This window comes from Pithys albifrons, chromosome 1 (assembly GCF_047495875.1).
Source record: "Pithys albifrons albifrons isolate INPA30051 chromosome 1, PitAlb_v1, whole genome shotgun sequence".
NCBI lineage: Eukaryota > Metazoa > Chordata > Aves > Passeriformes > Thamnophilidae > Pithys > Pithys albifrons.
Window position 1 is genome coordinate 63,127,015 of NC_092458.1, and position 21,975 is coordinate 63,148,989.

The window sequence follows — 21,975 nt, forward strand, 5'->3', positions numbered from 1 at the left end:
GATGGAGGCATGATGGGATTGGACTTGCCTGTCCAGATTTTCTGGTAATTACCCACTACCAGGAGTGATCACACTGTTCCCATTGTAGCTGAATTGCTTCTGGGTGACTTTTCCAGTATAATGCATTGATATTGATACTGAGCACTGAGGATGAAGCATTGGATATCCTGCAATATTCTAATTCTCCAAAGCCAGCATTTAATCCACAAATAATGTTAATTATCTAAGGTTTAAGAGGTCCTTGAAAGAAAAGAACACTGATTTAGAAGAGCACTTTGGAAACAGCCTTACCTGAGCACTGACCCCATCTCTGACACTGGCTGCCCTGTGGCCTTAGTGTCTCTGAACCTTTCCACTTTTATCTTAGCTGTCAAATGGAATGTGTGGTTCTTTGTGTCACAAGATTGCAATTAGTGTTATTTTCATGGCATTTATAAAACATTTGAAAAATACCACAGGAGTCTTAGCCTTTCTTTTGCTAAATACCTTCCACTAGCCTGTTGTAGCCTGCCCTTTTCCTTGAAGCTCTTTAACCCTTCACCTAAGGGTCATGGCAGTAGTTTTCCCTTGCTATTGTTGTGCTGTGGCTTTCTCTCCATTAATGTCACAGTGTTGCACAGGCAAACCGTGGTGTCATTGTTACAGCAGGTTCACCTGGCTACTAGTGTGAGAAACAGCCCTTTCTTTCCCACCCTTTTCCTGAACATGAGTTGTAATCTTACGCCTGTAACAGGCCTACCGAAAGCACAGCAACTAGATGGGGTTGGAAACAGCATCTATCCTGGTCAATACATGTCCTAAGGCAAACAACCCCACTTCAGGAGAAAACAACAGGGAGGATGAGCAAAGGTTACTACAGGAAAAACATGGGAAGTGAAGGTGAACATGCTGCTCTAGAGAGGGTGCCCAGAAGAGTATGTTCATCTGAAGCCTCTGTTTTTCATCTGTTACCAGCCCCTGGGAGAGCCTTCCCTTTCAATTCTCCTCTCTCTGGTTGATTTTTCTTTTTTCCCCAATAGTAACTTTCATGCTTAGAGCTGATATATGTGATTGGCTATAGATGCTGCTGATAAATCTGTGTGTGTGTGAACCTGTCCTGTGTGCAACACCCATTATTTTTATAAGGGCTTAAATATTACATGTTACCCTCAAGGCATGAAAAGGCCACCTAACAGTCAACTGTCCAAGAGTTTAGGGTATGCTGATACCTGTGATGTTTTAGAGGGTTTTGGGGGTTTTTTTGTTCTCCAGGGAGTGTCTTCCATGTTTTAATTGGAACATTTTTCATAATTGGTGCTATTTAGCACATTTATTTTGTCAAGTCATGGTATGTCTTTATAGCTATATAATAAACCCTAGAGAACAACTTCTCTGACTGTTGCCATCTGCACTGATCACAAGAGCAGCTTAGAAAATACTGACAGTCTTTATACTAATAGGATACATATGGTGGCGCACAATTATGTGTGGCTGCATTCAATTAGTGTTGTACAATTACACAGTTTTATTGCTTAGTTAAAACAGTGAAAGCACTACATAGTGGGCAATTTGCACTAATCTCCATTTCTTTAATTGCCCTTCAGTATTTAAATGCAGTGGAACGTGTATAGCATTTATTCTGAATAACATTACATTATCTTTCCCATTCCTTGACTGGCAAGTAACATACCACAGCTTCACATTGGGGTTTCAACAGAGTGAGGACAAGTTACTTTCTTCAGATTTACAAGTCAACTGAAATAGTTTTCCAAGGAAAGTAATTCCTAGAATAAAATGAGGTAAAATACTAGGAAATACACCGTATCAAATGGTCTGCATTGGTAAATATTGCCCAACAAACCTCTCCTGTAATTAATTTCTAGTATAGATGAGTCACACAAAGTGTGGTCTCTTAAGGGAAGGAACTTTTAACTAATGTTCACTAGGTTAGCACAACTCAGAGAGTGCCTTGTAAAAGATAACTGCGTGAAATAGAATATGAAATGCTAATTAGGCTGGATCCAGCTCTTGATGTCTAAGTGCACACTTTATATTTTTCAGCAAGTGAATATTTAAAGTCTCAGTCTCTAGACTTTAATTAAAACTGTTGTTGAAATTAGATTTATTACTGCCATTTCAGAGAGCACTTTCTTTAGTTTCAGGAACCAGATGTATTTAACAATCTGTGTTTTTAATAAAATCATAATTGCTGTGTGCTTTTTTCCCCAGTGCTCTTCTATAAGCATTTCTTTTTTTTCTGGCTTATTAGAAGAGAAATGTGAATCTATTTTAAATTTCTGGTCCTCTTAAAAGTCCAGTTGAATTCTTACAAAATAACATAATAAAACAAGAACGTTGTATATTTTGAATGTCTCCTTGTGGCTGTATCACCTGGTAAGCAGAGATTCAGAACAGAGTGGGGTTTTCTCTCTAGACATGACTAACATTAACAAAGGAGAAACTGGGGGATGAAGCCTGTATAATATAAGTAGTTATTATGAGCTATAGCAGATCTGCAGGGAACAGTGGTGAGTGACTTCAGGAATTCACTTTTGCACTAAGTGGACTGTTCAAGGCTCCCTTGTAGAGTTTATTTTATTTTTAAAAGAAAAAAATCTAGGATTTTCTTCTTCAAACAGTTGTAGATAAATGTGATTTTAGATATAAGAGTAGCTGGTCAAGATATGTATTAAGGATGATTCTGGTTTTGATTGACAAGTACGATATTTTCTATTTTTGCACACTTCTGCGGCTAACTGTTGTCAGAATATTACTATTGGGAACCAAACTGCATGGAGCTTTCATTTGGGTTGCAAAAAATGATATGATGCATATATACTATAAGAAGGCCTCCTGTTCACTGTTTCTGTTGTTTTTAAGATGCTGTTGTAGAAAACATTTCAAAATGGGAAGGAAGAACTCCAACTAGCTGCTGATTAAAGAAATACAGCCTAGTGTTTAATTTAGATACATTTTTATGATTTTTATTTTAAACATTTTTGTTATACCTTTTCAGTGATTGCAGGTTTAGGGCTGTTCTTTTGCTCTGAACCAGCTTTTAAAATTGTGTTAGTTTTTACTGAGGGTTTTAGACTTTTTTTCTTGTGACTATATCTGAATCTCCCTTTGCACCCATAAAAACACATGAAAGATCACACTGCTGGTGTAAAGACCATGTTTTAAGATAGGATTTTCACGCATACCCATTAGCAACCCTAACTGCCTACGTCCCATTGATCATGATGGTAACATGCCAGGAAGACACTGATTGGTGTTTTGCAGTCATCCAAGGAGAAAACCATATTTCTAGGTGAAATAGTCCAGCCAGGTTTGTGTCTTGTGCCTTCAACACACACAGAGGGATCTGGAACAGTGCTGTCACTTTTGTATTATCTAAGCAGTGGAAGTTCCTCTGCAAACCTTTAAGTTCTCTGCAAGTAAAATGAATAAACCAAAAGCCCTACACTGTGAATTGGCTGTCAGTAGGGAGCTAATCTAAGAAAGCCTATGTCATGCATTTGCTTCTGGCCTTTAGCATCTAGCAAGTGGTATGTCCCTTGTTGGCCAGGTAGTGAGACAAGGCTTTTCTGAATATCCTGACTCTGCTCTAGGGAGGTTGCCCAAATTGTTTGTGAATTTTCGGAGCATACAGAGAAATATGCTGAAGGTAAGGAGGAGAAAAATTACTGTAAATAAGAAGGAATATTTCAGGCAGTTATTGAATGTTACAGTAGTTGCCTTGATGGTATTGTGCTAAACCCTTGAATTTTCCTCCTGATTTAGGTCTATGAACACCAAGATGGAAGCAAGTCCCTCAAGTTAGGAGACTTTGGCTTAGCAACAATTGTGGATGGACCTTTATATACTGTTTGTGGGACCCCAACATATGTAGCTCCAGAAATCATTGCTGAAACTGGGTAAATCACTTCTAATGATGATTTATTGACGTGTACAAAGTGAAGCATATTCTCACCATTGTGCCAGACAGGAGTTCTTACAATCAAGATTTTTATGCTGCCTTTGTGTGGCTATGATGCAGAATCGTGACTTACAGAACACTTTTTGGAAGGGACCTCTGAAGTCTCTTTTACTCAAACTATCTGAGAACAGGGTCAACTGTGGAGTTGTATTGGTCAACCTCTGCCAGCTGTTGACCTCAAACTTCTCATCTGAATACTAAGTTATTAACTAGCCATTTAAAGATAGAAGAAATATTTCTTAGGCTGTCCTCAGAAACTGCTAAGTACCATTCACTCAGTTTTATTTCATTATCACACGCTGTCCTCTTCCGATTTGTTCCCGCCTGTGTCACCTTTTTAGACTTCATGTTAATAGGCATCACTGTCTAGCTCAAGAATACAGCCCAATGTCTTCTGTGCACTCACGCATTCTGGTCTAATGTAGTTTTAAGATGTAAATGTAAAACATATTTGAAAGCAGAATTAGGATTGGTAGGTAGGTAAAGTTCCGATGAAAATTTGTAAGAAATTATTAAAAATTCTGCATGTTTCCTTTCTTCCTGCACTGTAGTGCGAGGAATCAGATGTCTCTAACCATGTCTCTCATACTTCTAGATATGGCTTGAAGGTGGACATCTGGGCAGCGGGTGTGATTACTTACATCCTGCTCTGTGGTTTTCCTCCATTCCGTGGGTATGGACTGATCTATTCAACTATCCTTGTTATGTGAACTAGTCCCTATGCTGCTTTCGTCTTGAGCACAGAGATTGCCATTGGTAAAAGTTCTCTGCTCACAGGGTTTGGTTTTTCTTTTTCCTGTGCTCTGCATAGTGTTTTATACAAACACCAAAAATGTCTGTGCTTTTACTGTAAGATCTCTGTCTCATTTTTGTTTATTTTGGTTTCAACTTCATTGCATTACAAAACAAGAGCCTTCATTACAGGTTCTGCATTCCTTTGCCTGATGTTTTAAATACACAATGAAATAAGCATCTTCTTTCATGGACCAAACCCAACCTATTTTGTTGTTGGTAAAAGGTAATTAAAATGTAAGCAACTTAATAGGGACATGTCAGATCTTTTATTCCCCTCAAAGCAATTGCAAAGTTGTAGGTGATCCTAAAGACAATTAGGTTACTTCAGAAAGAGTGTACCAAATGTCCTGTGTTTTCTGATCTCACCATTCATATCCATGGCTGCGTGCTTGGGAGGTATCAACAGGTTCCTTAAGCATACTAAGAGATTAACAGTTATAAGCAATTACAAAAAGTCTATTGAAAGCACCTCTGGAAATAATTTCTTTTTGGGGTTTGTTCTTGGTTTTCTTTGGTTTTTACCTTACAGAAGTGGAGATGACCAAGAAGTGCTTTTTGATCAGATTTTGATGGGGCAGGTGGATTTTCCATCTCCATACTGGGACAATGTTTCTGACTCTGCAAAGGCAAGTTTTATAGTTGATGATACTTGATTCTGCAATATGATTTCCAGTGACACTGTCTAACGCATGTTGATCTTTTGTGGTGCTGTATTTGACACATCTAATACATCTCCTGCTATACCTATAAATTCCTCTGGGTCACCAGGTATGTTGTTGTTTGGTTAATGTCTGTTAGAATCTGGGTGGTTCTGAAATGACCCCTTTTCTAAAAGGACTTCATATGATGTTGCACACAATAGAAACATGAGTAGCCCTTACTGAATAAGAAAAGTTTTAGGTAACTGTGCTTGACCTACACTTCTTAGCCTGAAAGCTCACTGGGACTATGCTTTATATGTTCTTATGAGGGGGACAAAGTACCAACCTGGAGGCCTTGAATGTTATGTAACAGTATTATGGGGACTGATTTTCCTTATTAATCCCATTAGATGTTTTTTCTGTTGTTTCTTCCTGTCAAAGAACCAGGCCTCCCATTGCTTTATTGTTGTAGTGTGGTATGAAATATAGACTTGTTCTGGTCACAGTTCTTAGGCTGTAGCCTTCAGTGTGCTAAGGCAGATACAATTCTTTACAGATACAGATCCTGTCGGAGTTCATTATACTTGCAGGGCAGATTAAGTTTTTTAACTTTCACCAATGCACTGGAGCAACCGTTTAACTCACAGATTTTCTAAGGACCTGGCATTCACTGTAGTCGTGTATAAATATATGTAGACATAGATAATAAAAAAATTCATATTGTTATCCTGTAGATAAGTAAGTGCGTAATTTCTCCCAGTTTGCTTCTGTACTCTTTAAGGCAAATCCATGAAAAACTGTCTTCCCATTTTCCTTCAATGTGACAGTATTTAATTAATCAAGATTAAAAAAAAAAAAAGGTGAAATTCAGAGGTGGATGCAGGTAATGAGAGTAGCTCTGAAGCTCCATTCTTTGGAGAGCTACATCCTGCTTTTACAGATATGTGGAGGGTAATCATGACTAGCATTTTAGCCTTTTAACTGGTGAGGTTAATGAATGAGATACAGTCATAGGGTTGGAAGTCCTCTAAACCACATCATAGCAGGCTTCACTTCAGAGCATCATTAATGAGAACTGTGCAAATCCTTTGCCAGTGGTGTTTTCCTGTGAAATTTCTTCTTCCATATAGTTCAGTCTAAAATTTCTGTTTTGAAGCATTAGCCTATCCATTTAACTTGTCATTAAGAATTAGTAGCTTTGGTCTTCGATGATACGCCTCTATTTACTGTCATATTGTCATCCCATTTTCCCTGCATTCCACTCATTGGTGGAATTAGATATATGCTTATTTATATGCTAGTTGAAAACTAGGTAATTGCAGAGGAAATCAGAGGATGAAAAACAATGTGTTTAAGTGTTGGGGGGGGGGGTTAATATTTTCTATGTAATTTTTACAAGAGCTTAAAGTAAATTTTAGGTTTGCTCTATTTTTTCCTACAGAGAAATTGGCTTTTTCTTAATGGGAAGCTAACCTAATTTCATCCAACCATCTGTTTTGAACATTATGTATTAAGTGCTTTTCTCTTAAACAGTGGTTCCAGAACTGTAACTAAGAACTGTCTTCTAGCTTTTCAAGGTACTGTTAGATATTGATTTAAAAGTTCAGCTGGAAGTGCAGCAGTTCATAGATGTTCTATTTTTTAAATAATATGTTTCTGCAGTTGCTAGTTCACTGTCTCTTTGAGCACTGTTACAAAATCAGTTAAAGAGTTCTTTAGTGAGTGTTGATTTTTCTTTCAAAGCATACTCTAAATTTGACCCAGTGTTCCATTTCTCAGGAACTTATCACAATGATGCTGCAAGTAGATGTAGATCTGCGGTTCTCAGCCTTGCAAGTTCTTGAGCATCCATGGGTTAATGTAAGTATTTTCCAATTTCTTCTTGCAATTTGGCACCTTTGAGCTCTTTCCTGTCACATCCCTGCTATGCCCTTTTGAAAGCCAGCACATTCTAAAAATGCCACAGATTTAACTGGGACTAGGCTGGGTTAAAGGGTTATTTGGTATATCACATACACCTTAGAGTTTTCGCTATTTTATGTGTGCTCAGCTACATTGTCTCCGAAATATTTTGAGCCGGGTTTTCATCAAATTTCAATCGCATTTGATAAATTTATACTTTTAAAAATCAGCTTGCAGCTTCAGTGACACATCCTAAAATCAGGTGAACTCAAAAATCTCACATTCATGATTAAGAGTTTTTGAAATGTAATTCATACTGTTAAACCTACTTGATCCAGAATGACACAGGGAATCCTTTAGAACTGTATTTAGTTTCTGATGAGATCTAATATTTTTTAATTATTTCTGATTATTTAACATGTCTTAAGGTATTTGGATGACAAGAAATAAAAATTTGGGACACTCTATTCAAGTTCATAAGGGACAATTGGGATAAGAAACACAATTGGGATGAGCAAAGAAAAACAATTAAAGGAAGAAAAAATAATTCTTCATTTTGTTTGTTGCAAGTTTGAGTGTGCAGTCCTCCTTGGAATACTATTTGTTCCCTCAGCTGCTGTATCCAAAATCGCTTTCCCACTAAAACACTATTCTAAAAATTCAAATATACTGTCACCTCAGATGTTCATCACTTTTATGAAAATGTCCTCCATATAGTCTAGAGTAGTGGTGATCAGTTAAAGCATTTACCAAGTGTGTATCTTTGAGAATTAGAGCCTCCCTTATTGCACAGAACATTTTTTTTTGTAACTCTAAGTGCTATTATTGTGCAGAGCACTTCTGTGGTGTGCAAAGAGTGCAAGGATTCAGGAAAACATCTGATGAAAATCTTTCATCTTAAGATGACATTCAAGCAACTGAAATACTAATTTTCCTTGGTGCCAGGGGCTATCCTTGAACACAGTGTTCTGTCACAGTTTATAATGCCTTTTGGTGATTGAGTGTCTCTGTGTCTCCATGGGAGGAGGATAAGTGAACATTTCTGGAGTTCTGCAGAGGAAGAGGCAGAAGTGACTGATCAGAAGCCACAGAGAGGCCAAATCACCTGCAGTGTCAGCCCGCACACTGCTGCTGAGATTACTGAAATGTCGCTTGTTTACACCACTTAAGGATGTGGTCACTAATGTTCATCTTTTTCTGAAAAACATATTTGAAATGTTAATGCTACTTCCACACACTTTTTTTGGTGCTTTTTTTTATTTGCACCATGATGCTTTTTAGGAAGCCATTTTAGCACGTGCTAAAAAAAGAGCTGCAGCTCTTTGTTAGTAACATGATGGTGATGGTGTGCAAGTGATATGAGGTTCTGCTCTCTGCCCACAGTAGTACCTGCTGATGGGGATGGTAGAGGAGAGGGGACAGGGGCTAAAAGCTTTTAACACTCCAGAGCTCTGCTAACAAAACCTGAGCTCTGGTTACTGAAGCACCTTGGCAAGTTCCTGGGTTTCTGTGCAATAAGTTAACATGTGGAACCTTTTGCCAGAAGGTGCTGTAGAGGACAAGTGTAAATGGATTCAAAAGGGAATTCAATACATTTTTGGAGGATGAACCCATTGTTGCCTGTTAAATATAGTGGTCTGGATATAACTCTTGGCTCACAAAGTTCTTAAGTACTTGGTTGGCAGGAACTAGAGGATATACCAGGGAAAGTTCAAGATCTACTTGTCCTTGTTAAATGTACTACTTCTTAAACAGTGATTACAATGCACTGTTAGAAACAGCATACAATGTTCAATTCATCTTTGGTCTAGCTCTGCTGCACTTACCATTTTATGCTGGCAATAATTCTTTGCAATCAAACATGTAGCAGTTTGGTCTGTAAGTAAGTGAAACAAATATTCCATGACAGTTCTGTAATTCCTTCTATTCTGTCTAACTGCTGCTTTTAGCAACTGAGACGAATCAGTATTTTGTCTTCAGTAATACACTACAGATAGTTCATAATGCAGATCAAAACTGCTTTTGAATTCTCTTATGTGTCCTCCAGATATTTTTTCTGGAAGGAGAAAGGCCAGTGCTGGGACCAGTTCAGAAAAGAGCTTGAACATTTTCCAAACATTGCTCCTATTTCAAGGCATCACACATGGAAGCACTTAATAGTAGGCATAAAATTAACTAAATGGCACTACAGTCCTAATTCACATCAGGAGAAATAAGAACATGGCTGAGTTGAAACAGGTGCTTAAATGCTTTCATGAAAAAAAGCATTTCCTTGAAGTGTGTCTAGGCAGAAACAGTAGATAGCTTAGCAGGGACAGCCCACTGGTGCACAGAGGCAGAATGGTACACTGATGTCAGATCCAACTACACATCCCCATGCCATCAGTCGTTTGATCATGTGCAAGTCTGTCATACAACCTCACTGTACCTCCTTTTTCCAGCTTCAGGACAGGGAATTAATACACTCATACCTATTTAAAAAAGATTCTGCAATCTGTGTGTTGTAATTACCTAAGCAATTATCTGCATATTGTTTTCCTGAGAAGAAATGGCACATGGAATTTTCATCTACATGCCATTTTCACAGGTAACTTGCTTAAATACTTTTCCATGGTATCAAATGCTGGACTTAACTTTCCCTTTCTGGTTTCATCTGGGATAGAGTTCACCACAACACTTTCCTTATGTCAGTTTTGAACCTATTCACAGAGTGTTAAATCTGCAGCTCAAATACTAGATAGAACAGCTGGCTTGAAAAGCAGGCATGTGTTTTCCTCAACAATTTTAAGAAACATTTTCTTTCTTTGATCAAACCTTTGATAGAAGTGCTGTAACTGCTTACACTGTATAAAACCATTTTGTAGATTGTAAATAACCATTCTACTTTATAGCTGCTTACTAGGTGATTACTTGGTAAATTGCTGAGATTCCTGGAATGTGCTTTGACAGTTTCAGTAGGAGCAAATCCTCATTTCAGTTTCAGTTTTTGCTATAAAAATAGCTGGAATCCTCTTGGAAACTGCAAAACTGGTTATGGTCAGTCAGACCAATAGAGCAGTTCCTATGTCAATAATATCCCAGCTGTTTTCAATTCAAAAAAAACAAAACCTGAAAAGATGTTGGCTACATGCCACTGCCACAGATGGAGATCTTGAATTCTTAATGCATTTCAGCAGTTCTTTGCCCCCTTCATTTAGTTTATTCAGAGTCATCTCTCCTATGCAGTACACTTAGACATGGAAACAAATCCATCAGTTTATACTTCCCCTACAGGGACCCCAGCTCCTTCCTTTACCTGCTCAAATTCTTTGCAAAGCCAAAGAATTATAAAAGAGACTGGAAGCTTGAAGTCTGGCATTTTAAGCATTGATGTTATTGATAACCTGAAACAAGGTACAGGACAAACTTACTCTTTTTTTGTTGTGTAAGTAATAAATGTTGCCCGATGCATCACTGAACAGCAAATGCTGAAAGGAATGGACTGCATTCCCTAAATTCTTCTCTGTTAAAATAATCAACGTAAAATCTGTGTTGTTGCTGGAGAAGGAAAGATGGCACACACCAGCCTAAAAGGAATTAGAAAAACTGGAGCTTTACATATTTCCTTCCCTGTGTTTGCCTTGGATATTTGTGCAAAAGAAATGAATAACCAAGCCATAAGTAGCAATAAGCTGAATATTTGTAAGGAAGTTAATTTAAAAAGACGTTTCTTGTTTTGTAGCTGCAGTACTTTTGGTTACACCTTAGGACACTGCACAAAGAAAAATATCCCTGTAATCCTTAAACAAAGCAGTGTCCAAAAGCTTTTCCAGCACTTCTATTTGCTCTCATTTCCTACTGTTATTTGTATAATAATCTATTCTGATGATTTTAGATCTGGAAAGTAAAGCTCTTGTGATCAACTTTTGAAATGGCTGTAAGTGCTTCAGGGTTATAGGAATCTGGGAATCCTGAACTTCATTACATCTTTTTAACACTTTTTTCTTCGAGTGGCAACATCTTCTGTCACAGAGAACAACGCTTACATGAAACAATTTTTATTACTTACAGGGATGACTCTAAGACTCTCTACCTCTTTTATTATTATTATTAGACTATAAAAGGTATTTTGTGGAGGCTGATTAAAAAACAAAACAAAACAAAAGAAAACCAAAAAAGCCACCAACAAAAAAACCAATGCAAAAACTAGAAGTATTTTGACATTCGAAGTAGTTCACATTGTCTATATGAAACTCAAATACTGGACCAGAGTTTTCACACTCTCAATGGTTTTGACTGCTCAGCTTCTGAGAAATACACAGGAGAGATCTTTCAGAGCATCAGCAGTCAATGTTTTCTCAAGCTTATGACCCTTTAAAGTTCCCAGTTTGAGCACCAAAAATCATAGCAATGAAATTTTTGTCAGCAATTTTTACCCTGTTCCCCAGTTCTACAGCTTATCCTGCTGACTGTGGTCAGTCTGATTTTTTTTTTAACTTCTTGCCTTTAAAACTGCAGAGCAGCTTGTTTGGTATTTAGTTAAACAGCTATCATCTCTCACCCTCAACAACTATCTCTTTTATTGTTGACCTAAGTGATTCCAGGAGCCAGCTTAATATATATTGACTTGTTTATGAAGCTCATTTGAATAAAAAAATTATAGCTATTAAACATCAGGTGGCACCAACAGTAGTAATAGAAATTTTGTAACAATACAGGAATTCCAGTATATCTCTGTGCTGCATCTTAAATTGAGCTGCAAGATATTTCATCCAAAAGCTGGGGCCCAAACTATATGTCTGTTGCATATTGTCACCAAAAGTGTGAGTGTGGTTCTTCACCAATAAAATATGACCGCAGTCTTGGTAACTATTGTCTTCTCTGTAATTTAGTCTTCTGACAAGATGACATGAACACTTGGCAGGCTTTCATGTCAAGAAAGCCAAGAGAATGATTTTATTTTTTCTCCCTCCTCTAGTGAAGAGGAATTGACTTTACGGACTAGCTTTCTTCTGGGAAAGGCAAGGTCAACAGAAAGCAGGTTATTTTAGGGATCATATACGACAGAGCCAAGACTCCCCAGTGCTAAACAATAATCAGCTACTGGGTTGTATTGTTTGGGTTTGTGTTTTGCAGCTGTGTGCACTTGACCATATTTTGCCAGCTGAGACATTTTGTTAAGGGGTGAGTCAGGGATCTCTAAACACAAACTCCCCAAGCTAAATAAATAACAAACCCTACCATCCTCCCTAAAATTCCCATATGCTCACTGAATTCATGATTTACTGCAGCAGTTCTGTAACTCTTTAAGTGCACTCAGAATTGCTGCAAAGTCAGGAAAAAAGTGTCTGTCATCTGTCTCTATTCTGATCATCTCTTTTACCTGTAATCTGCTAAGGTTTTGCTTAAGTGGTGTTTAAGAACTTTTTCAATTGTTGGTAGCTGCACACACCATGCAGTGTCAGCTTGTCATGACCACGTGCATGGACAGTGACCCGATATTCTGTACATTTTGTTCCCTATTCCACCTATTCTGCATATTGTTGCCTGAAATCCTGCATATTCTGCTAGGGTGAAGTCTCACTGAGCAGTGGCTTTTTGCACATTTTTCAGTCATAAGGATCTTTTTTTCCAATTTTTAAAAAACCTCCCCTTTCCTTGAGCTTGAATCCAACCTACGGACTTGTGCAAAACTGCAAACTCCCTTCTTTCTGCTAGGGTTTTGTCTCAGCATGGAGAGTGGCAGTGTGCCTAGGTACAGATATCCAGGTTTGCTCTGCAAGGCAGGATGTCTCAGCTGGAAGAAGGCATGACCCAGACCAGCTGCATGGGAGCATGCACAGCTGGCTTGCTTAGTGTATCCCATAGCAGAATGAATATATGTCTGCCTCTAGTTGACTGGGCAGTTGTGTGCCTACATTTACCTCAGGATGGCTCAAGCTGAGAACATATGCCTTTTGTCATGGAAGAAGAGGCCACCCACAGCTGGCTCCAGCCCTTCTGTGCTTTCCCAAGCAGTCTGTACCTCTGTCTGCCTTCATGTACCTTTCTCCACAGCACCCTAGGCTTGTGTGCTTTGGCACTGGTGGAAAGAATTGCAGTCCCTTGTTATCAGTCAGTTGGAGATTTCATTTGTGAAAGTGGTTTTGATTACCAATGGTTTTAGTATAGTACAGTCATGGTTTGCAGGGAATACCAGCACAAGCCATGAGCTCACCCCTAACCTGGCCTGCAGACACATGCAATGATGCATCCTGGTGTTGGTGAGGTCTCATACTCACCCATCCTGAGGCTCTCAGCCAGGGCATGTCTCAGCTCCCATCTTACCCGGGTTCCCTCTCTGTGAGACTCCCTGAGCTGTGGCCCCATCTTTCACTCAACCCCATAGTCCCTGAGTGTGAAACATTTACAGTGATACAAGGACCTTAGAGGTGTCTCTCAGGAGTTTTGGAGATTGTTTCCTGCATCCTGCCAAAACAGGGCCTCTTGTTTTCATAATCTCTTGGATACTTTTTACTTTTGAGGTCATTATCATTAGATTTATGTGATGAATAAACAGAATCATAAACAGGTCTGAGTTTATGAGGCTTTGAAATATTAATGAACCTAAAAATAATTGTCAGTCTTAGTTAAGACATGGTAGAAAGAAAAATAAAATGTTTAACAATTATTATTAATTAACATTACCTAAAATTTGAGAAGAAAAATTGGGTAAAGAGAAGAGAGATCAGTTCATGGTATAGTATGTTCATCTTATCAGTATATTAGATATACTGATGGAGGCAATGATTGACCCATATTTTAATGCAACTTTTTTGTAAACTTTTCTGTATTGACAGGAGCTATCAAAATCACCTGGCAATTCCTTTCTTTCACCTTTTCCCTCTAAAGTTTTGTTTTGTTTTATTACTCTGCAGGATGATGGCCTTCCAGAGAATGAACACCAGCTCTCAGTAGCTGGGAAGATAAAGAAGCATTTCAACACAGGCCCTAAGCCGAACAGCACAGCAGCTGGAGTTTCTGTCATAGCAGTAAGCATCTGAAATACACAGCTGAAACACATTTATGTCCCCACCAGACAGTATGTATTTAGGACATTCCACTAGAAACCAGAAATCTTTGGATAATTCTAGCTTTTAATTAATATAAATGTAAACTGGTATTCTGCACAACTTCTCCATTGATTCTCCTTGTGAGTCACATTGTTACTGAACAGCCCTAGGAGATACAACTGTACACACAGTTCCACATTTTACCAGATGATCAGAGGGCTTAACTCCAATGCATATTAGAGAATTTGGGCTGTGGGATCATGACATTTTACTTGGCAGCATACTCATCATATGGATTACGGCCACACAGAGGTTTGTAGCAGGACAGCACCACTTCAGAATGTAAATTGCATCAAAATTTTAACTGAAAATCTCTAATGTCAGCCTAAACCTCTCATCTTTGAAAACACAAAAGAGAACTGTGATGCCTCTCTACTACCTTCATGGTATATGGGTCTAGCCACTTCAGATTTACCTGAGCAGCAGCACTTTATTGTAGTACCACACACAAGCTGCAGCCCTTTCAGAAGTACTTAATTCAGTAAAACGTAATGGAGCTCCTTGCTGCCTTCTGTCATGTTGCTATTCCACTCAAGCCATTCCAGCTTAGAATGTGTCGGAGCTTCTGAAACTAAGCTTGACCAAACTTTTGACCAAGCTTTACTGAGGTTTCAATGGCATCCTCAGTACAGCATACATACCACACAATTGTACTTTTTCCTCACAAATGAACATGTGTATTAGATATACATGGGCACAGAATATATTCAGCATATGATGAGATTATTCGTACTAATGCCCTTGAATAGTAACATGCACACCCTTCACATTTTTGATACATCTGCCTGTGTCTGTAAGCTTTCCTTTATTACTCATAGTAATGTGAATGCTCCAAATAGTCACTAAAAACAAGTGACACATTAAACGTAACCATTCCCATATCAGATTACTCAGTGTTCATTCCCAGCTTCCATAAATTGCAGGTGGTGTGACTGCACATGTACACTTTCTTGTACTGTTTCCACTTTCATGTTTCTCAGCTCAGCCCCTCCAGTGTTGAGTTAAATCAGCATGAAGTAAACTCAGCTCAGCACATGCAATCTGGCTCACAGGTGTGAAGTGCTTGTGCAGCAAAATGGATACTCTCTCAAAGTTACTCAGTATAAGTACTTAAAATTTCAAGCTGTGCCTCTCTCATATTTTTTCTTTACTCTTTCCTACCCTGAATGTCCTCAACATGGAAGCAAGTTGTTCCTCATGCTTTTCCTAGATTTTCTCAGCCATCAGCTAACATAGCCAGCATTTATTTATTTTCATTTTTAAGCAATAATACTGCAACAACTCTCCCACAACTAAAACATCACATACCCATTGCTCATCTGAACTGCAGGTATGTTCTCTATAGACTAGCTGAAACCGTGTTCCTTTCAAATGGACTGCCAGCACGCTTCTCCATGAGAATTACTGCTCAGATCCTCCATGCAAATGACTTCAAAGCTTAAAAGCAAGAAATGATGCCTCTGCCCTCATCCATCCCTTGTCTCCTTTATATTTTTAATTTCTGTGCCCTCTTCTTTTTTCCTTTGCCCTAGTTGCTTTGCCAAGGAATTGTTTGCAGCAGTTTAAAACTTGAGTAATGAAGAAGGCACTGTAGGGAATCTTTCTACTGCAAAATATTATATATCAGGAAAAATGTGCATGTTTAATTATATTCTAAATGGCTTTTATGTTTTTTTAGTGTTTGGAAATTTAACAGATTATTTTTAGTGATAGTCTCTGTGGGAAAATCTCTGGCATGATTAATCCTGCAACTTGGCCTATAAAGTAGAAATGTTTAGAATATTTTTACATCATTCAGAAAGTTGTTTGATTAGCCTGTGTCAATTATTTTCTAAAAAATTGGAAAAGATAGGGAAGTTTAGAGCTCTTTAGTATTTTATGTTCCAGAATTCTAGATAATTTTAATTTTACAAATAAATTTGTTTTGGTTTCTACAAAATAATTAACATGTAAAAGAAAGCCAAAAGCTAAACAGCAATGCCATTAAATGTTGTTTCTGCATTTGAAAGCCTATTTAATATATATTTGACATGCATGTCATCATGGTTTTATGTTTGGGAATCTTGCTTTAGCTGTGCAATCTCAAATATGATAGAAGTAAATCCTATTAACAGAGACTGCTCTAGATTTAGAACTTTCAAAGTATGTACTGATGCTGTAACATTGTTAGGCACTAAAGACATTCACTAACTATATTTTCTATAAAAAATACTGGGAGTTTGTGCCTGCTTGTATGTTTACTGTAACTTTTTGAGAGAGTGCTTGTGTATATAATATATAGAGGTGCCTTCTATACATTATATAACACATCTGTGTCTGTGTTTGTGAAAACGTGTTAGTATGTGCATATATTTCTATAGCTTACTTAAGGTATGAAAGATAAATATTAGCATTATTTTGACCTTTATGATTCTGTTTATATACAGAGATAGCTAATATGTGCTATTTAGTTCTTAATTTGTTCTCACATTGGTATAGTATGGTATTATATGCCTGTTTTCTTTGATGGTAAGAAGTAACACACCTCAAAGATCTCAAGTATTTATCATATGCACCAATTAAAACTATAATATAAAAATTAAGTTCCTAAAGATATATTTGTGGTCAGCTTGACTTGGAGGAATTTTGAAGCCACATGTGTTTTACATACATCTCCTGTGGCTACAGCTTCCTTCAGTAAGGTCCAAATTGCATTGACTCCTTTGGTTCCACCTTATGTCTGCCTCATTGATGCAGTAATCCTCAGTAAGAGCTGTCTCTGACCATTCAAGGCAGAGACATCCTACTTCTCTTTCATGTGTCCAGACTTCAAATTTGTCCACTTTTTAAAGGATTTGTCAGTTTGGACAAACTACCAGAATGAACATATTGTGCATGCCTAACAAAGTAATTCCTTTGCTGATGTAGCAGAACGATTTCTGAAAGAAAATTAACCATACAGGCAAAGAGACTTTTCTGTTGATACAGTAATACATCATTAAAAGTTCTGTCAGCTGTGTCAGTTGGGAAAAAACTCCCTTGAACCAACATAGCTTTGGCAGCAAAATTTTAATTGGAGAGCTAGTTTTTAAAACAGCAAGAGAATTAGCAAATCCCGAAAAAACACTGCTTTCTGGTGAGAGAGCATGTAGGAGAAATATCACTTTACTTGCCCTGTTCTTAAAGTCTTGTCACAGGCATTGACTACCAGTCTCTGTGGGAGACAGAGGCTGGGCTAGTGCCCCACAGTCTGTGTCAGAATGGCCACATTACTGTTAAGTATGTGCCAAAATATTTGCAGGATCATGTTTCTCATACAACTTTTCAATAAGAGCAGTATTTTGCAGTTCTGTGACGGTGTTTATAAAACATACTTCAGTTAAAACATAAAACCAGACTTCTACCAACTAGGCTTTTTAAAATTTGGGTGGTAGATTTTTTCCCCTTCAATTCTCCAAGGGTGGCAATCCCATATTTTTTCACTTTGGCCACAGAACAATACCCTGTGTCTCTGCCCTCTGGGGTTTAGTGACAGTGGCTAGACTAAGAGCCCAAATCACTTTTTAAGAATGCTTCTGCAATCCAGAGGTGTGCTGTAATTCCTTGTATGAATTAAGAATCGTTTAATATGTGTCCTTGTCTGAAGTGTTAAAGCTTTGCCTGTATGTCATCACTTTTGTGCTTGTGCTTTTGCCATTTTTAAGACAGAGGAAAAGACTAATGTTAATCTGCTGTTAAGCTTGTATAAGGTCTCTGTCTTGGCAATGGGAGTAAACTCCAGATGGAGATGCAGAGGAATTGAGTAGAACAGCAAAGGAGAAACGCTGCTCAGAAGGTTGGAGCAGCTCTCTGCTGCTTACTGGGTCCTGGGTTCCAGACCCCAGCAATGGGAAGGGAGCGGGTGAGCTGTTGCCCTGCATTCTGCCAATTTTAAAATAAAACTACAAATTCCAAGTGGAATTTTTAGCTGTGGAGTTTCTTGCATTGTGTGGGAGAGAAGTCAAGTTTAGCCTGCAAGTTTTGCTTGCCTTAAAGATGAACCCGTGTCTCGACTATCCCGTCACATCTGTGTCTGTGTTGTTCTGGGATCCTTGTCCTCAGTTGGGTTTCTCATGGCAGGTTTTCCACAATGCCAGAATTGAACCAACTCGTGTTAGGAAGCGACTCTCCCCATTTTCTCTGTATTAATTTTTAGCTATTCGATTTTAGGGCAATATTTTTGATCTGCTTTTTAGAAAAACATCCCTTTTGTGTGTTTTATGTGCAGCATACAAGGAAGCCAGTAGATGGCAGTAGCAGACCAGTATAGTTAAGCTAACACAAAATTAACTCTAGGTACAAGGTTCCCATGGTTTTAAACAAGAAACGTCCTTTATATAATTCTAAATAAGATGAAAGTGACACTGTTTTAACGAAATAAAATAAATTATTAAATTATTGCAAGGGAGTCATCAAGAAAAAAGTCAAATTTGCAGTTAGTTCCTAGCTCCCCTTGAACGGGCTGGTACCTGGAAATGTGTTGAACTCCTTTTCTGAATTTAGAATTAGCAACTGTCATCAGTATTGGAAATACAAGCCATGCTCTTATTGAAGCACAAAATGGCCTTTTCTCTTCATAGGACAAAATCTGAAAATCGTTGCAACTAACAGTTTTAAAGCAGACAGTGTCTCCGTAGATATTTTCCCCTAAAATTTTATTTAATTCAGCTAAATTATATCTCCACCATATGTTAGAGCAGCACAGAAGGACTAGGGAAAAGAACACATTTTCTTTGTTCCTATGCACATGATTTTGCTAATGATAGACTAAACTTGAAAAATCTGTATTCCCTAAGTAATATCACTAGCATATTTTCCTGGACACAATGTTAAATTCATTTCCATTTTGACTTTAATTGGTGCAATTTTAAACCAAATAGTTCTGTACTATTATCTTTTTGAGCATGAGGTGTAAGCTGGAATGATAAACAATGTTATTCATGGCTCTGAGTAGTCCTACTCTCCAAGGTTAACACATTTTTAGAAATGAATTACCATGATTGATGGGGTATCAAAACCTGATTCTTTTCATCTTTACACATTCCATGATTATGAAGCAGTCTAATTTAAGCCTTGCGTAGTCTGTCTAGCCTGCTCCTTGTGATGGTTGCACTGCATTTATTTTTTTTAATTATTAAACCTCTCAGTTTAATTGCAAAAGATAATATTCTGTTACTGGTACGTGCAACTTAAAAGGGCAGTACTGTCTTTGCAGGTAACAAGATATTTGTCAGACTTAAATGAATGCATTATGCATTAAGTAACCTATTTCAAAAACTCCATTTAGTTTGTATAAATTGGCTTCTAATTTAGCAAGACCAAATCTAGAGTTAGTATCTTTTTCTTTTATTTCTTTACCTTTTTTTTTTCTTTTTCTTCTACGGTACATAGATTTAGGATGTTAGATAAGAGCCTTCTGAAAGTGAAAACAGTAAATATGCACTAAATAAGAAACAGCTTGCTCTGGAGTCTGAATTCTCTAGCCTAATGTCGATCCACTGAGTTGCCCCGTTTCTCTCTGCTCAGCTGGACCACGGGTTTACCATCAAGAGATCAGGGTCTTTGGACTACTACCAACAACCAGGAATGTATTGGATAAGGTATGAGATGGTGCAGCACCAACAGTCAGTGTTTCCATGGCAACGTGCTGGCAGTCTCCATTAACCAGTTCCTTCAGTGGATAAACATGCTTTTTGATTTGTTATCTGGTCCATATGCTGCTTTATCAGTTTTGTTTTACTCAATTGAGATGCCACACCCCCTCATTCCCTTTCTTCACCCATCCCTCACACCCACATTGCCAGCTTTCTCTTCATCGCACATGCTCAATACCAATCTCCCCTGTAGTTAAAAGGACAGTGTATATAGAAAATCTACCAGATATGCTGAAGCACACACCGTCCCCCTCCCTATTGCTTGTAAAGGCATCTGCTTCCCCTGTGCTCCTGTTTCAAAACACACGGAGCAGCAACAGGCTCTCAGCATATATTTTCCTCTTTTTCCATACGAGATGTGGAGCTATATACTGTCATTTTAAACCCACTAAACACAATCCTTACCTTAGATTGAACAATGCATTTACATGACGCGGGCCGTAGAAACTCTCCCAAGTTCACTGAAATACAATGCATTGTATGTGCTGGTAAGCTTGTGTTTCTAACAATGCATTCCTTCTCTTTTCTTTTAAAACCCTTTGGATACCTATTTATTTTTATTTGATTTGTTTTCAAATATTGCATGAATCTTTTTAATATATTTTTCATCATTGTGTAACTGTTCCAGGGTTGTCATTAGCTGGCTTAACCTGTATGATAAAATGGTTCTCTGGGAGGGAGTGGCAAGGAGGAATCCAGGTCTGATAGCCCACAAGAGGCCCACGCGCCTCCTCAATAAATCCAGAGTCCTGGAATTTCCATCAAGTGGTTATTTGCTGTCCTTTTTCCTTCTTATTGCTCACAAGACCTACAGTTTGATAGCTGGAGAAATTTTTATATGTTTCTTCTGAAACCTGCTTTTTCTAACACTGCCTTTAAAAACTTGTCTGTGAGAGATTTGTGAAAACGCAGCAAATTAACCACATTAACAAAACAGCAGAGATGGTCACTTCAAGTGTTTCCAGTAAAATAAAATTCCCAGTCTGGATCATTTCACCGAGTGCATGGATTGGGTTACAGCACACTTTCCATAAAACCTAACAATTCCCTGAGCACACACTGAAGGCTAAGTAGTTTCTGATATGGATGTTCTGGGGTAAGAATAAAACAAACAAACCCAAACCCAAAAATAAGCCTGTTTTTCAGGCAAAAGGTAGAAAAGTAGTTCCAATGCAACAGTTGAAGGCTGGCTAGCAAAAATTGAGAGAGACTTTCACTCCAAGAGCTGGAGTGTGCAGCAGTGCCTGTAATTAATCTAATTCTAGGCTATTGCACTTGTGGTGGTCGCTATAAACCTGGAATGACCTGTGAGGGCACAGCAAAACCTGCTTGATCTGTCTTGTCACTTGGCATCGTGGTTTGCAGGTTGCTGCCCAGCATCTGTGCTTCTTGGTTTGGAAAAGGGAGAAATGGGGCCTGAGTGCCCAGCTTTAGCCGAGTGTGGAATTGTTTTTTGCTTAAGAAGGAAAGATGGCATTTTGTGTCAAGCAGAACTTTGACAAAGAGTTGCAAATTTTATGCCTTCTCTGTAAAGTGGTCAGCTTACACTCTTTCTCTGCTTTATTACTTTTATTTTACACCAAAAAAAGAAAAAAAAAGTGTCTTACCATTTGCTATACACAATGTTTGGATCTTTTAAAACTCCACCTTCAGGGTGAGAGGACCACCAGAAACAGAAGTCTATGAGAATAGTGAGCCTCTCCTCAGACTGGCCTTGACTCAACTGCATAGCCCAGGTTTCGAGACAAACTGTACAAACCATGTACATTTTGAGGATGTAGGGAGCAAAGCTTTAATTCTGCAACTTAGTAAATAAATAAAGCTGAACAATATAAAAAGGGCCATTTGACTAAAGCACTAGTAATGGCCATCAGCATACACAATGACACATCCCTGAATAATGGGATGGAGCAGAT

General features: G+C 38.1%; 1 protein-coding gene across 3 annotated transcripts in view; it reads left to right on the forward strand.

The window, feature by feature from the left end:
• Nucleotides 1–21,975, forward strand: part of DCLK1 (doublecortin like kinase 1) — a 255,376-nt gene that overhangs the window by 216,930 nt on the left and 16,471 nt on the right. For 2 of the 3 annotated variants that reach the window (XM_071552679.1, XM_071552696.1), the window contains 5 exons: nucleotides 3,763–3,896; nucleotides 4,554–4,631; nucleotides 5,283–5,379; nucleotides 7,174–7,254; nucleotides 14,193–14,306. In XM_071552679.1, coding sequence (XP_071408780.1) covers nucleotides 3,763–3,896; nucleotides 4,554–4,631; nucleotides 5,283–5,379; nucleotides 7,174–7,254; nucleotides 14,193–14,306 — 504 coding nt within the window. Of the gene's footprint in view, nucleotides 1–3,762; nucleotides 3,897–4,553; nucleotides 4,632–5,282; nucleotides 5,380–7,173; nucleotides 7,255–14,192; nucleotides 14,307–19,931; nucleotides 20,006–21,975 lie in introns of all 3 variants that reach the window. The other variant, XM_071552689.1, reaches the window with a different exon arrangement.